Source organism: Muntiacus reevesi, chromosome 13 (assembly GCF_963930625.1).
Source record: "Muntiacus reevesi chromosome 13, mMunRee1.1, whole genome shotgun sequence".
Lineage (NCBI taxonomy): Eukaryota > Metazoa > Chordata > Mammalia > Artiodactyla > Cervidae > Muntiacus > Muntiacus reevesi.
Genome location: NC_089261.1, coordinates 32878757 through 32890977, shown reverse-complemented (window position 1 = coordinate 32890977; position 12221 = coordinate 32878757). Strand labels below are relative to the sequence as shown.

Here is a 12221-nt window from a genome sequence, read left to right as displayed (position 1 = left end):
CTATAAATTAATTATTTTTTTTAAAACTGCTAGAACTGAGTTGCTTATAAATTTTAGCAACAAAAGTAGTAACAACCATATGAATAAACTACATGGTATTTACTTTATGCCTAATTCTTACACCACCAACTCCCTACTTCAGAATTAAGGCTGTTAATCCTCTTGGCACTTAGCTACTAGTTCAACAGAACTTCATGGCTGAGGTGACATTCACATATTTAGTTGCACTAACACTATTACTTTAGGGGTGAAACATCTGCATCCCCTAAAATGTGCTACAAAAAAAACATTTCTACACCTTTTACAAAGTGAGCTGTGCTAAAATCTAACAAAACTCTTTTGGAGCCACAAAAAGACTCAAGTTCTATTGACCGTCACAAAGATATAGACCATAGGAGAAATAATAGACTCCTGTCAGATTAATTCTTTGACTACATTGAGGGGGAAAAGGCAAATGCACAGAGAACACACTCTACCAAGGGAGAATAAATTACATCACTTATCCAAAAATCTATTGTTTCCAAAAGGAAAGAGTGGCCTCAAAAAAGACAAAGCATAGTGGTTAAGACTCTGGGCAGTTACTGAGGGTGCAGGTTAGGTCCCTGGTTGGAGAGCTATAATCCCACAAGCTGAGTAATGTGGGAAAAAGAAAAAGAGGGAGAGAGAGAGAAACAGGTATAGTTCATGAATGCACTCGCTGGGCTAATGCAAGGCCTTTTGGCTCCACTGCAGAGAGGAGTTACTCTTAACTTACAATCCAGAAGCTATAAGGTAGGAATGAAATATGTCAGCTACAAATCCATTAAGCCCACAAAATACTTCTGCTCTACTATCTGATTCTTTGAATCAAAAAATATATGAACAAAAGTAACTAAACACCATTATTTACTAAGTTTTGATCAAGTTCGATATAAATAAACTTTTAAAAATACGATACTGGAAAACTTAAGTATAGAGATAAAAAAGAAAACCAGGGGAATTCCCTGGTGGTCCAGTGGTTGGGACTCTTGTGTTTTCCGGGCCTTGGTTTGATCCCTGTCAAGGAACTAAAATCCTGCAAGCTGCATGGCACAGCCAGAAAAAAAAAAAAAAAAATCAGATAGAGACATATAGGAGCCAAAAATACCCACAGATAATACTAAGATCAATTCTTTTAAATATTTATATGATTCAGTAGAAAGAAATGGGACAGAAATCTTCAGGTTTGCAAATGACACAGACATTTAGATAGTACAGTACAAAACAAAGCTAGTAAGAATAAAGCACAAGACATTTTTATAAAGTTTTATGTTCATGTAAAACAGCAGTAAGGACCCAATCTGCACAAGGAAATACTGTATGTGAGAAGTGATCAAATATACACAGTATGTAAGATAAGACCAAACAAAGGGTTCTCATGTTTCAGTCAGAAGTCAAATGAAAACTATAAGTCTTTCAAGGCATTAGCACAGCAAACTGCATACATAATAAATAACAAATAATAAACAAAGATACACCTCAAAAGAAAAGACACACTAGGAAAAATAAAAACTGAAAATTACCATACATACCATCATAGAAAACCACATAAATCTACAATAGAGCACTGGGCTAGAAAAGTTTCTAAGGGGAAAACCACAGAGCTGAAAAGTTTCCAACGAAAAATTTAAGGATAACCAAAGGGATTCCTGTAAAACCAGAGGCATAAGTTAAAAGAACATTTCATTCAGTCTTATTAACAGTAGTTAAAAGGTGTTATTTAGATTGCTAAAATCATGAATTAAGGAAATTTAGAAATGACACAGATTAAATAAGAACTTGGTTAATTTTAAAAGTACAGCTACTATCCCTGGCTTCCCTAGTGGCTCAGATGGTAGAGAATCTTCCTGCAATGAGGGAGAGCTAGGTTCAATCCCTGGGCTGGGAAGATCCCCTGGAGAATGGAATGGCTACCAACTCCAGTATTCTTGCCTGGAGAATTCCATGGACAGAGGAGCCTGGTGGGCTACAGTCCACGGGTGTCACAAAGAGTCGGACTCGACTGAGTGACTTTCACTTCACTTCACAATCCCTGAGGGCTTTACCCAAAATCAGAAATAGATAAAGACTGTTCCAAAGTCATTTGACTAAATTCTCCTCCAAATGTTCCTTGGTGCCACTGTCAGAAATGAAAAGTTACTCCTATCAAACAATCTTTTTTGTTTTTAAGTCTTACAATTAAGGCTTTCTTAAATGAACAATGCAAAGAAATAGAGGAAAACAATAGAATGAGAAAGACTAGCGATAGCTTCAAAAAATTGGAGATATCAAGGTAACATTTCATGCAAGGATGGGCTCCATAAAGGGCAAAAATGGTAAGGACCTAACAGAAAAAGAAGAGATTAAAAAGAGGTGGCACAAATACACAAAAGAGCTATACTAAAAAGGTCTAAATGAGCCAGATAATCACAATAATGTGGTCACTCAACTAGAGTCGGACATCCTGGAGTCTGAAGTCAAGTGGGCCTGAGGAAGCATTACTATGAACACAGCTAGTGGAGGTGATGAACTTCCAACTGAGCTGTTTCAAATCCTAAAAGATAGCGCTGTCATAGTGCTGCACTCAATATGCCAGCAAATTTGGAAAACAGCAGTGGCCACAGGCCTGAAAAAGGTCAGTTTTCATTCCAATTCCAAAGAAGGGCAATGCCAAAGAATGTTCAAACTACCGTACAATTGCACTCATTTCACGTTAGCATGGTTAGGCTCAAAATCCTTCAAGTTATACTTCAATAGTACGTGAACCAACAACTTCCAGATGTACAAACTGGGTTTAGAAAAAGCAGAGGAACCAAAGATCAAATTGCCAACATTCACTGGATAATGGAGAAAGCAACGGAATTCCAGAAAAACATGTACGTCTGCTTCATTGACTACACTAAAGCCTTTGATGGTGTGGAAAATTGTTAGAGAGACAGGAGTACCAGACCACATTACCTGTCTCCTGAGAAACCTGTATGCAGGTCAAGAAGCAACAGCCAAAACCAGACATGGAACAACGGACTGATTCAAAATTGAGAAAGGAATACCACAAGGCTGTATAATGTCACCTGGCTTATTTAACTTACATGCAGAATCCATCATGCGAAATGCCAGGCTGGATGACTCACAAGCTAGAATCAAGATTGCCAGGAGAAATATCAACTACCTCAGATATGCAGATGATACCACCCTAATGACAGAAAGTGAAGAGGAACTAAGACATAGTAAGTCCTTACTGACTTGGAATTTAAAGTCCAGGGGATGACATAATGGAAAGAGAGCAGCTACTGTAGTTGAGAATATTGTTTCTCAATACACCAAACTACCAGTTAGCTGTGTGATCTTGGCAAGTCACTTCATCTCTCTGGGCCTTGGATAAGTATATTAAATAATAATGAAGAGTGAAAAAGCTGCCTTGAAACTCAACATTCAAAACGTTAAAATCATGGCATCTGGTACCGTCACTTCATGGCAAACAGAAGGGGGAAAAGTGAAAACAGTGACAGATTTTATTTTCTTGGGCTCCAAATTCACTGCAGACAGTGACGACAGCCATGAAATTAAAAGACACTTGCTCCTTGGAAGGAAAGCTATGACAAACCTAGACAGTACATTAAAAAGCAGAGACATCACTTTGTTGACAAAAGTCGGTATAGTTAACGCTATGGATTTTCCAGTTGTACAAGTGTGAGAGTTGGACCATTAAGAAGCCTGAGCATCAAAGAATTGATGCTTTCAAATTGTGGTGTTGGAGAAGACTCTTGAGAGTTCCTTTAACTACAAAATCAAACCAGTCAATCCTAAAGGAAATCAACCCTGAATATTCATTGGAAGGACTGATGCTGAAGCTCCAGTACTTTGGCCACCTGATGCAAAGAGCCAACTCATTAGAAAAGACCCTGATGCTGGGAAAGATTGAAGGCAAAAGGAGGAGGCAAGAGGATGAGATGGTTAGATATCTTCACCAATTCAATGCACATGACTTTGAGAAAACTCTGAGAGATAGTGGAGGACAGAGGAGCCTAGCATGCTGCAGTCTATGGGGTTGCAAAGAGATGGACATGACTTAGGAACTGAACAACAAAGAGACTACACAAAGTGGCCTACAAATTCAATGGAATCCCCATCAAAATCCTCCTGGAAATATTTTTTTGCAGAAATGGAAAAAGCAATCTTTACATTCATATAAAATTGCAAGAGGCCCTAATTAGCCAAAACAGTCTTGAAAAGCAACAAAGTCAGAGAAAGTATGCTTTTGATTTCAAAACTTACTACAAAGCTGCAATCAAACTACTGGCTTAAGTAGTATACCAGAACAATGAAGCTGGACCCCTACATCTCGTGACATACAAAATTAAACTGAAAATGGAACACTGACTAAGTAAGAATGCCCCAAATCATAAAACTCTAAGGGGAGAAAAAAAAAAAACAGGGATGAGTCCTCATTACCGTGGACTTGACAATGGACATATGACATCAAAAGCATCAACAGCAAAAGGAAAATTAAATAAATTGAACTTTGTTGAAATTAAAAACTTTGGTGCAAAGGACATGATCAAGAAATGGATAAGATAATCTACAAAATAGGAGAAAATATTTGTAAAGCATGTATCTGAGAAGGGTTTAAGATTCAGAGTACATATTCCTACAACTCAACAACAAAAAGACAACCCAGTTAAAAAATAGGCAAAGGACTTGAATAGACTTTTCTCCAAATGGCTGACAAGCACATGAAAAGTTGCTCGACATCCTTAGTTATTAGAAAAAAGTAAATCAAAAACACAAGGAACTACTCACCAAACTGCCCACCCTCCCCCCCCCCCCGACTATAGTGTACTACAGCTTAATAAATCCGAGCTATGCTTTCTACAGAAAAATAAATAAAAACACAAAACGGGCTTCCCTGGTGGTCTAGCAGTTACGAACACACGTGCCAATGCAGCGGACACAGGTCCGATCCCTGATCTGGGAAGAGTCAACATGCCTCAAGCAACAAAGCTACTGAAGCCCATGTGCCTAGGGCCCATGCTCTGCAACAAGAGAAATCACCGCAATGAGAAGCCGGAACACCAAAACAAAGAGGAGCTCCCCCTTGCAGCAACTAGACAAAGCCCGAGCACAGCGACAAAGACCCAGGCAGCCAAAAATAAACAAACCTTAAACACACACACACACACACACACACACACAAAACAAAAACTCACAATGAGATACCATTTCACATCTCATACTGCATGTGAATGAGATACTAGAATGGCTATAATAAAAAATAAATAAATAATAACAAGTGTTGAAGAGAAACTAGAACCTTTGTGGAAATGTAAAACGGAGCCATAACTGTGAAAAAGAGTTTGGTAGTTCCTCCAAAAGTTACACATAGAATTAACAGAAGACCCAGCAATTCCATTCCTGGATAAACATCCAAAAATATTAAAAATATGGACCCAGACATTTGTCCACCAGTTTTCACTGCAACACTCTTTGCAATAACAAAAGGTGAAAAACACAAGTGTCCATCAACAGATGAGTGGATAAACAAAATGTGATATATACAGACAATGGAATATTATTCAGCTATAAAAAGGACTAAAGAGCTCATAAGTGTTACAATATGAATAAGCCTTGAAAGCATTATGCTAAGTGCCACAGCCAGTCACAAAATGACAAATATTATATAAGATTCCAAGTACATGAGATATCTAGAATAGGCAAATTCATAAAGACAGAAAGTAAACTTGAGGTTTCCAGGCATTAGGGGAATGCCTAACAGTTACAAAGTTTCTGTTTGGAGCTATGGAACATAAGTTTTGGAGACAAGTAGTGGTAATTAATTGCACAATAGTGTGATTGTAAGTAACACTATTTAAACGATTAAAATGACATATTTTATGTGATACACATGAGCATATCCACATCTTAAAAAATGTATTATCAGAGAAACTTATCAAGTCTTTTATTTGTTTTAGCGGTTTTGAGTTTTTTGGCAAAATTCAGGACTTCAATAAAAAACAAGTAGTGACTCCACTTTGCCCAAAAAAGAATCCATGTCAGGGACAAAGGAAGTTAAGTTTGATGGCTGAACTACACCACTGATTAACCTGGAATCAATCTCTTTTCTATACTAAGTCGGCAAGGAAGTGATACCGGTGTGGGTGAAAGAACTAGGAAGAGATGAAGACGTGGTAAACAAAGGTTAATAAAATATTTGAAATCATTTTTTCAATTTTTTATTTTATTTCAAATCTTTCCCCCCTCCCACCTCCCTCCCCATCCCATCCCTCTGGGTCATCCCAGTGCACCAGCCCTGAGCACCCTGTCTCACGCGTTGAACCTAGACTGGTGATCCATTTCACATATGATAAAATACACGTTTCAGTGCCATTCTCCCAAATCATCCTACCCTCGCCTTCTCCCACAGAGTCCAAAGACTGTTCTATACATCTGTGTCTCTTTTCCTGTCCTGCATACAGGGTTATCGTTACCATCTTTCTAAATTCCATATATATGCGTTAGTATACTGTATTGGTGTTTTTCTTTCTGGCTTACTTCACTCTGTATAATGGGCTCCAGTTCCATCCATCTCATTAGAACTGATTCAAATGAACTCTTTTTAATGGCTGAGTAATATTCCACGGTGTATATGTACCACAGCTTCCTTATCCATTCGTCTGCTGATGGGCATCTAGGTTGCTCTTCCATGTCCTGGCTATTATAAACAGTGCTGTGATGAACATTGGGGTGCACGTGTCTCTTTCAGATCTGGTATCCTCGGTGTATATGCCCAGGAGTGGGATTGCTGGGTCATATGGCAGTTCTATTTCCAGTTTTTTAAGGAATCTCCACATTGTTCTCCATAGTGGCTGTACTAGTTTGCATTCCCACCAACAGTGTAAGAGGGTTCCCTTTTCTCCACACCCTCTCCAGCATTTACTGTTTGTAGACTTTTGGATAGCAGCCATTCTGACTGGTATGAAATGGCTCACTGTGGTTTTGATTTGCATTTCTCTGATAATGAGTGATGTTGAGCATCTTTTCATGTGTTTGTTAGCCATCTGTATGTCTTCTTTGGAGAAATGTCTGTTTAGTTCTTTGGCCCATTTTTTGATTGGGTCGTTTATTTTTCTGGAATTAAGCTGCAGGTGTTGCTGGTATATTTTTGAGATTAATTCTTTGTCAGTTGCTTCGTTTGTTATCATTTTCTCCCATTCTGAAGGCTATCGTTTCCCCTTGCTTATAGCTTCCTTGCTTATAGTTTTCATTTTATACTGGAGTGTAGTTGATCAACAATATTGTGTTAGTTTCAGGTGTGCAGCCCGACGTCTCAGTTATACGTACGCATTTATCTACTCTCTCTCAAATTCTTTTCCCATTTAGGTTATTACAAAATACTGAGCAGAGTTCCCTGTGATATACAGTAGGTTCTTGTTTTCACCCATTTAATATATGTGCTCAGTCACTCAGGCGTGTCTCTTTGTGACCCCAGGGACTGTAGCTCACCAGGTTCCTCTGTCCATGGAATTTTCCAGGCAAGAGTACTGGAGTGGTTGCCACTTCCTCCTCCGGGGGATCTTTCCAGCTCAGGGATCAAACTCTTGTCTCTGTGTCTCCTGCATTGCAGGCAGATTCTTTACCACCCGCACCACCTGAGAAGTCCAATTTTACATGTAATAGTGTGTATATATTCACCCCAAAATTCCCAATTTATCTTCCATCCTTCATCCCTGGTAACCCGAAGTCAGTTCTGAAGAGCCCATTATACCAACATTTTCTTCTCACCCAGCATTATTCCATTTTTATTCCTGGTCGTAAATTAGAGGGTCTCCCCATGCCAGCCTAATCTTCATAAATAAATGGAGAAAGTGGGAAAAAGAGAAAGATGCTCACTCATGTACAATTCTGCTTCCTATTTGTGTTCCAAAAACTTACCGGACACAAACTACATAATCAATATTGTTCAGTTGGTAAGTCATGTTAGACTCTTGGCAGTCCCATAGACTGCAGCAAGCCAGGCTTTCCTGTCTTTCACTATCTTCCAGAGTTTGCTCAAACTCATAAACTATGCAATCAACACAGACCTTACAAGAAACTCACTAAATGTCACCCCCATTCTTAGTTTATATTCTATGGGAGATGAGTACACAAACGGTTGGTGATAACAGGCAGAACAGCAAACTATGAGTTTAATAAAAAGAATGGCATATTTGCTGACTACAATGCATCTCAAAAACAAAATGGATTTCTTGAATGTCAGAGTTGAGAAAAAAACTTAGAAAATCATATAGTACAGGGTCTCCTGGTCTTTTTTCCCCTTCAGCTTCACACATGAAGGTATGCCAGAATCCAATGTGCTACATCACAGGCCCTTAAACATTTCGATTTAGAAAAAGGCCCCTGAGGAGTTTCAATATGTATGACCCACCATCCTACCCTGCTCATGAGAAATGTTCCATTTTCATCCCATAAACAAAAGCCAAGCTACCTCAGAGTAGGTTAAAAGAGATGCCCCACATCACCATCAGGCTTCATGGCATGGTTCTGTGATCCTATACTGACCTCACCCTTTCTCTCACTTTCAACAGCCCTTTTACACACTCAATAATACAAAATCTCTGGCCCTTGCTAAGTTTGACATGTATGAGTAATAATTCCCAGACATCCTCAGGAACACTGCTACAGGGCATCACATTTACCTATAAAGCATAAATGCAATAAGCGGGGAACAGAGCTCTGTGAAAAGGTGGATTCTCAGAGGCTGGCTCACTCACTGGCTAGTTGAGTGAAAAAGACAAATCAGCTTTTGCAATTCAGAAAGCAATTTGAGTTCAGCAAAATTACAAATGACCATCAAGAGTTTGAGAGTTACCCTCGGAGAGTCAAAGGTTTGAAAGTCAAATCTATAAAAACCAAGCCTCCTCAGGCAGCTGCTGCCAGAAATTCAACTACTAGCACATCTGCTTCTTTGAAATGGCACTCATAATATGACGTTTCAAGATAAACAAAGATATTTTTAAAATTTAAGCTCCTTAATTTTTAAAGTGACATAGCTTTTTTTAAACCCTGAATTTAAATTCTTTAAAAAACTGTCTTCTGGCAACTTCAGCCTTTCTACGTACACATGTATTTGTGTATGAGACACAAATATTTATATAACTGTCTTTCAAAAAAAGATGTAGGTAACAGTTATAAATAAGACTTGGTCTGAATAGTTAAAAACCTGTTAGCTCTTTCTACACTTGATGCCAGCCTTTCACAAAAGTCCAGAAAGTTAGAAAGAGATAAGGAGAAACAGAGAAATGGGGCATTTGTGTTTTAAGAATACCATTAGGCCTCTGATTCTACACAGTGTGAACATTTAATTACTATAGTCTCTAAATCCTTCTAAATTGTTCTGTCAAAGGGCAGCATATAGCCTGGCTTTCAACTATTAATCTCAATGTAATTTCATAACATCCTGATAATCTTAGACTAAACCATCAAAGGTGACAACTAAAAGTGATGCAGACTCACTTTAGGTCAACCTATTGGTTCTCTGTGATATTTTTTTTTAAGATAAGCTCACAGAAAATGATTAATGAAAAGACTACCTGCAACATAACAAATACAAGCTACCTAAATGCTCACAGTCCTCAGTAAAACGAATTGAGGAATGGTTGTTCCAAAAACAGTTTAACAATACAGATTTTCATTCCCATTAAGCTTTTTTTCCCTTACAGAACAAACTAAAAATTAAAATATATGCAGACCAAAAATTTACTAAATGTAATTAGTCTCCCAGATAATGTAAAATAGAAAAAAAAAAAATGTTAATAGTATGATAAACTTTCAAGTCCAAGGCTCACGACAAGAAAGCAGCAGTTGTCTGCAGGTATCAAATCTTACCTGGTTGTCATAGATACCCACAAGCCGTGATTCACCGGACAGGGTTCCGCAGGCTCTTCCTGAGGTCAGGCCACCTTGCCCTGCACTTCTGGGACCACATTTTCCCAGCCAAGTTGAGTCCCGAGCGCTTCTACCACTGTGTGTGTGTCTGCGAAAGGCAGTGAGTGGCTGAGCACAGAAGCCTCTTCTGTCAGTGTCCCTAAACTTGCCCTTTGCATACAAGGGCCCCCGCATTCCTGCTGTGCGTCAGAACTGCCCAGGGGAATGCAACTCCTCAGTACTGGAATGTAAACTTTTTCAAGTCAGGCTACATCCACACAGCCATCAAACTGCGCCTACACTGGTGGGCAGTCCCAATTTACAGAATGTTTGAGAAAGTGATTCTCTGATACCGACTCTTCACATCTTCATTTCTAAAAAATGAAGACAGTTGCTAAAATGTACTTTCCTCCTTAAAAATCTAAGTAAATGACTGGCCTGATGCTCCTAAACCGAAACCAATAATATCTATGTAGGACTTATCAAAAATACTCACATGAAACTGTCTTTAGATAGCAGAACAGCAATAAACATTTAAGAAAAAGAAAAATCTAACAAGTAACTGCAATCAATTCCATTCTCAAAAATCAGTAGACTCTACAGGAATACATTTTAACAGAAGAGCAAAATGGTTTGAAAGGCATCACTTAATCTTTTAAAAAATATTTTGTCCTCACTCATTAGCTTAACAAACAAGCCAAAAAACAAAAAACAAAAAAAAAACCCAAGTAACAGCTATTTATACCAAAAACATACACACACCAAGTACATACTGAAGTTCTGTGTGTCTAAATTACAAGTGGTTCTTAAAGTGTGTGGCCTGGAATAGGCTATTTCAGAAGTAACTGTTTGGGAAAATGAAACAGGCAGTTTCTTTGGAGGCTCATTTAGAAGTATTCTAATAATCATCACCCTGCACAGATGAACAGAGGTTTGCTCCTCTGCAGAGTGAATCTCCACATTTAACCTTCGCTTATAAAAATAGAGCACAATAAAAAAAGACTGTTAGGGGAAGGCCTCAGAGCTATGTTTTATGTTTTCCCCCGCTCTGTAGCCCGTGGTCTATTTAACTATAGAAGAACTAGACATCTGCTACTTACGCTAGGAACATCTTGATCCCTTAAAACAAAATCTAACCTGCACTGTCTTCAGTATCGCTGAAGCACCAGCGCTGCCTCCTCCTAGGGGAGCCGGGCCTCTGCGGCCACCAGCTCGCCCCATCGCCCCTGTGTTTTCTCTCCCTGGGTGCCCCGGGCTGCAGCCTGTGTGGGGAGCCGGCATTCCTCTCGGCGGCCCATTTCCTGCTTCAGTGACCCGCCCACCACTCCTGGCTGCGGTTCAGAGTTACGCACGCTGTGCGAGCGGGCACTGTTTCCGCATACCAGCCTCATGACCACAGCAGCTGCCTGGCAGTCACTCCTTATCAATTTCTATTAATGCATTATCCACTCTTGTAAGTCAAGGGCAAGTAGGGAAATCTGCAGTGTCTGTTCTCCGAGTCTTCAAGGTCAAACGCTTAGATGTGCCGAGCAGGGCGCTTTTGTTACTGACATTTACCCAACCTGGACTACACACACTACTCTCAACCACCAAAGGGATGCGGAATTGTACACCTGGCTGGAACAGTTATCCTGGAAAAGATGAGCATAAATCTACACCCAAACAACACGGGAAAAGTTGAAAGAGGCTGCTGTTGCCCTTCTTTTTCCCTCCTAGAGAAAAAAGGTGGCTCTTACCTCGCTGTGTGGGGCTGAAGAGAGCAAGCAGCTTTTGTCTCCTGCCACGAGCTACCCAGCAAAGGACTGAAGAGTGATGATGACTACACTTTGGTGGGGCCTGTGTCCTCGTGACCAGCTGCTGGAGGACAGCTCAGCTAAACTGATGTGCTGCCACCAGTCCATGCAATGCTACCAGTGGCACGAACGGGTCTCTGCTGATCACAGGGCTTTGCGTGCAGATGGCAGCTGATCAGTTTGTATAGAAGTTATGGCCCATACAGCTCTCCCTTCAGCTTCTGGATGCACGCCGTATCCAAAATGCCTTTGCTCCAGTGTACTCCCTGTTTCACTGCGCAAAGCTCGCCGTGGAGAAGTTGAAGAGGCAAGGAAGCTCTCAGCTCTGAAGTCTTATTTTACAATGACTTGACTTTTATAAAATTCATTACAAAATTTCAGTCAAATAAAATTCAGTAAAATAAATAATTAAGTTAAGAAAAAACTGAGGACTTCCTTGGCAGTCCAAGGGTTAAAACTCTGTGCTTTCACTGCAGGAGGCACAGGTTAAATCCATAGTCAGGAACTAGA

At 39.6% G+C, this 12221-nt stretch overlaps 1 protein-coding gene across 6 annotated transcripts in view; it reads right to left on the bottom strand.

Annotated features, from left to right (window-relative positions):
• RAPGEF2 (Rap guanine nucleotide exchange factor 2) overlaps positions 1-12221 on the bottom strand; it is a 256474-nt gene that overhangs the window by 125202 nt on the left and 119051 nt on the right. The window contains exons 1-2 of one of the 6 annotated variants that reach the window (XM_065905106.1): positions 11056-11160; positions 9880-10027 (exon numbers count right to left, since the gene is read on the bottom strand). The exons of the other annotated variants lie outside the window; for them this stretch is intronic. Of the exons in view, the coding sequence (XP_065761178.1) occupies positions 9880-9890 (11 nt within the window). The 5' untranslated portion in view covers positions 9891-10027; positions 11056-11160. Of the gene's footprint in view, positions 1-9879; positions 10028-11055; positions 11161-12221 lie in introns of those variants that run through there. 6 annotated transcript variants of the gene reach the window in all.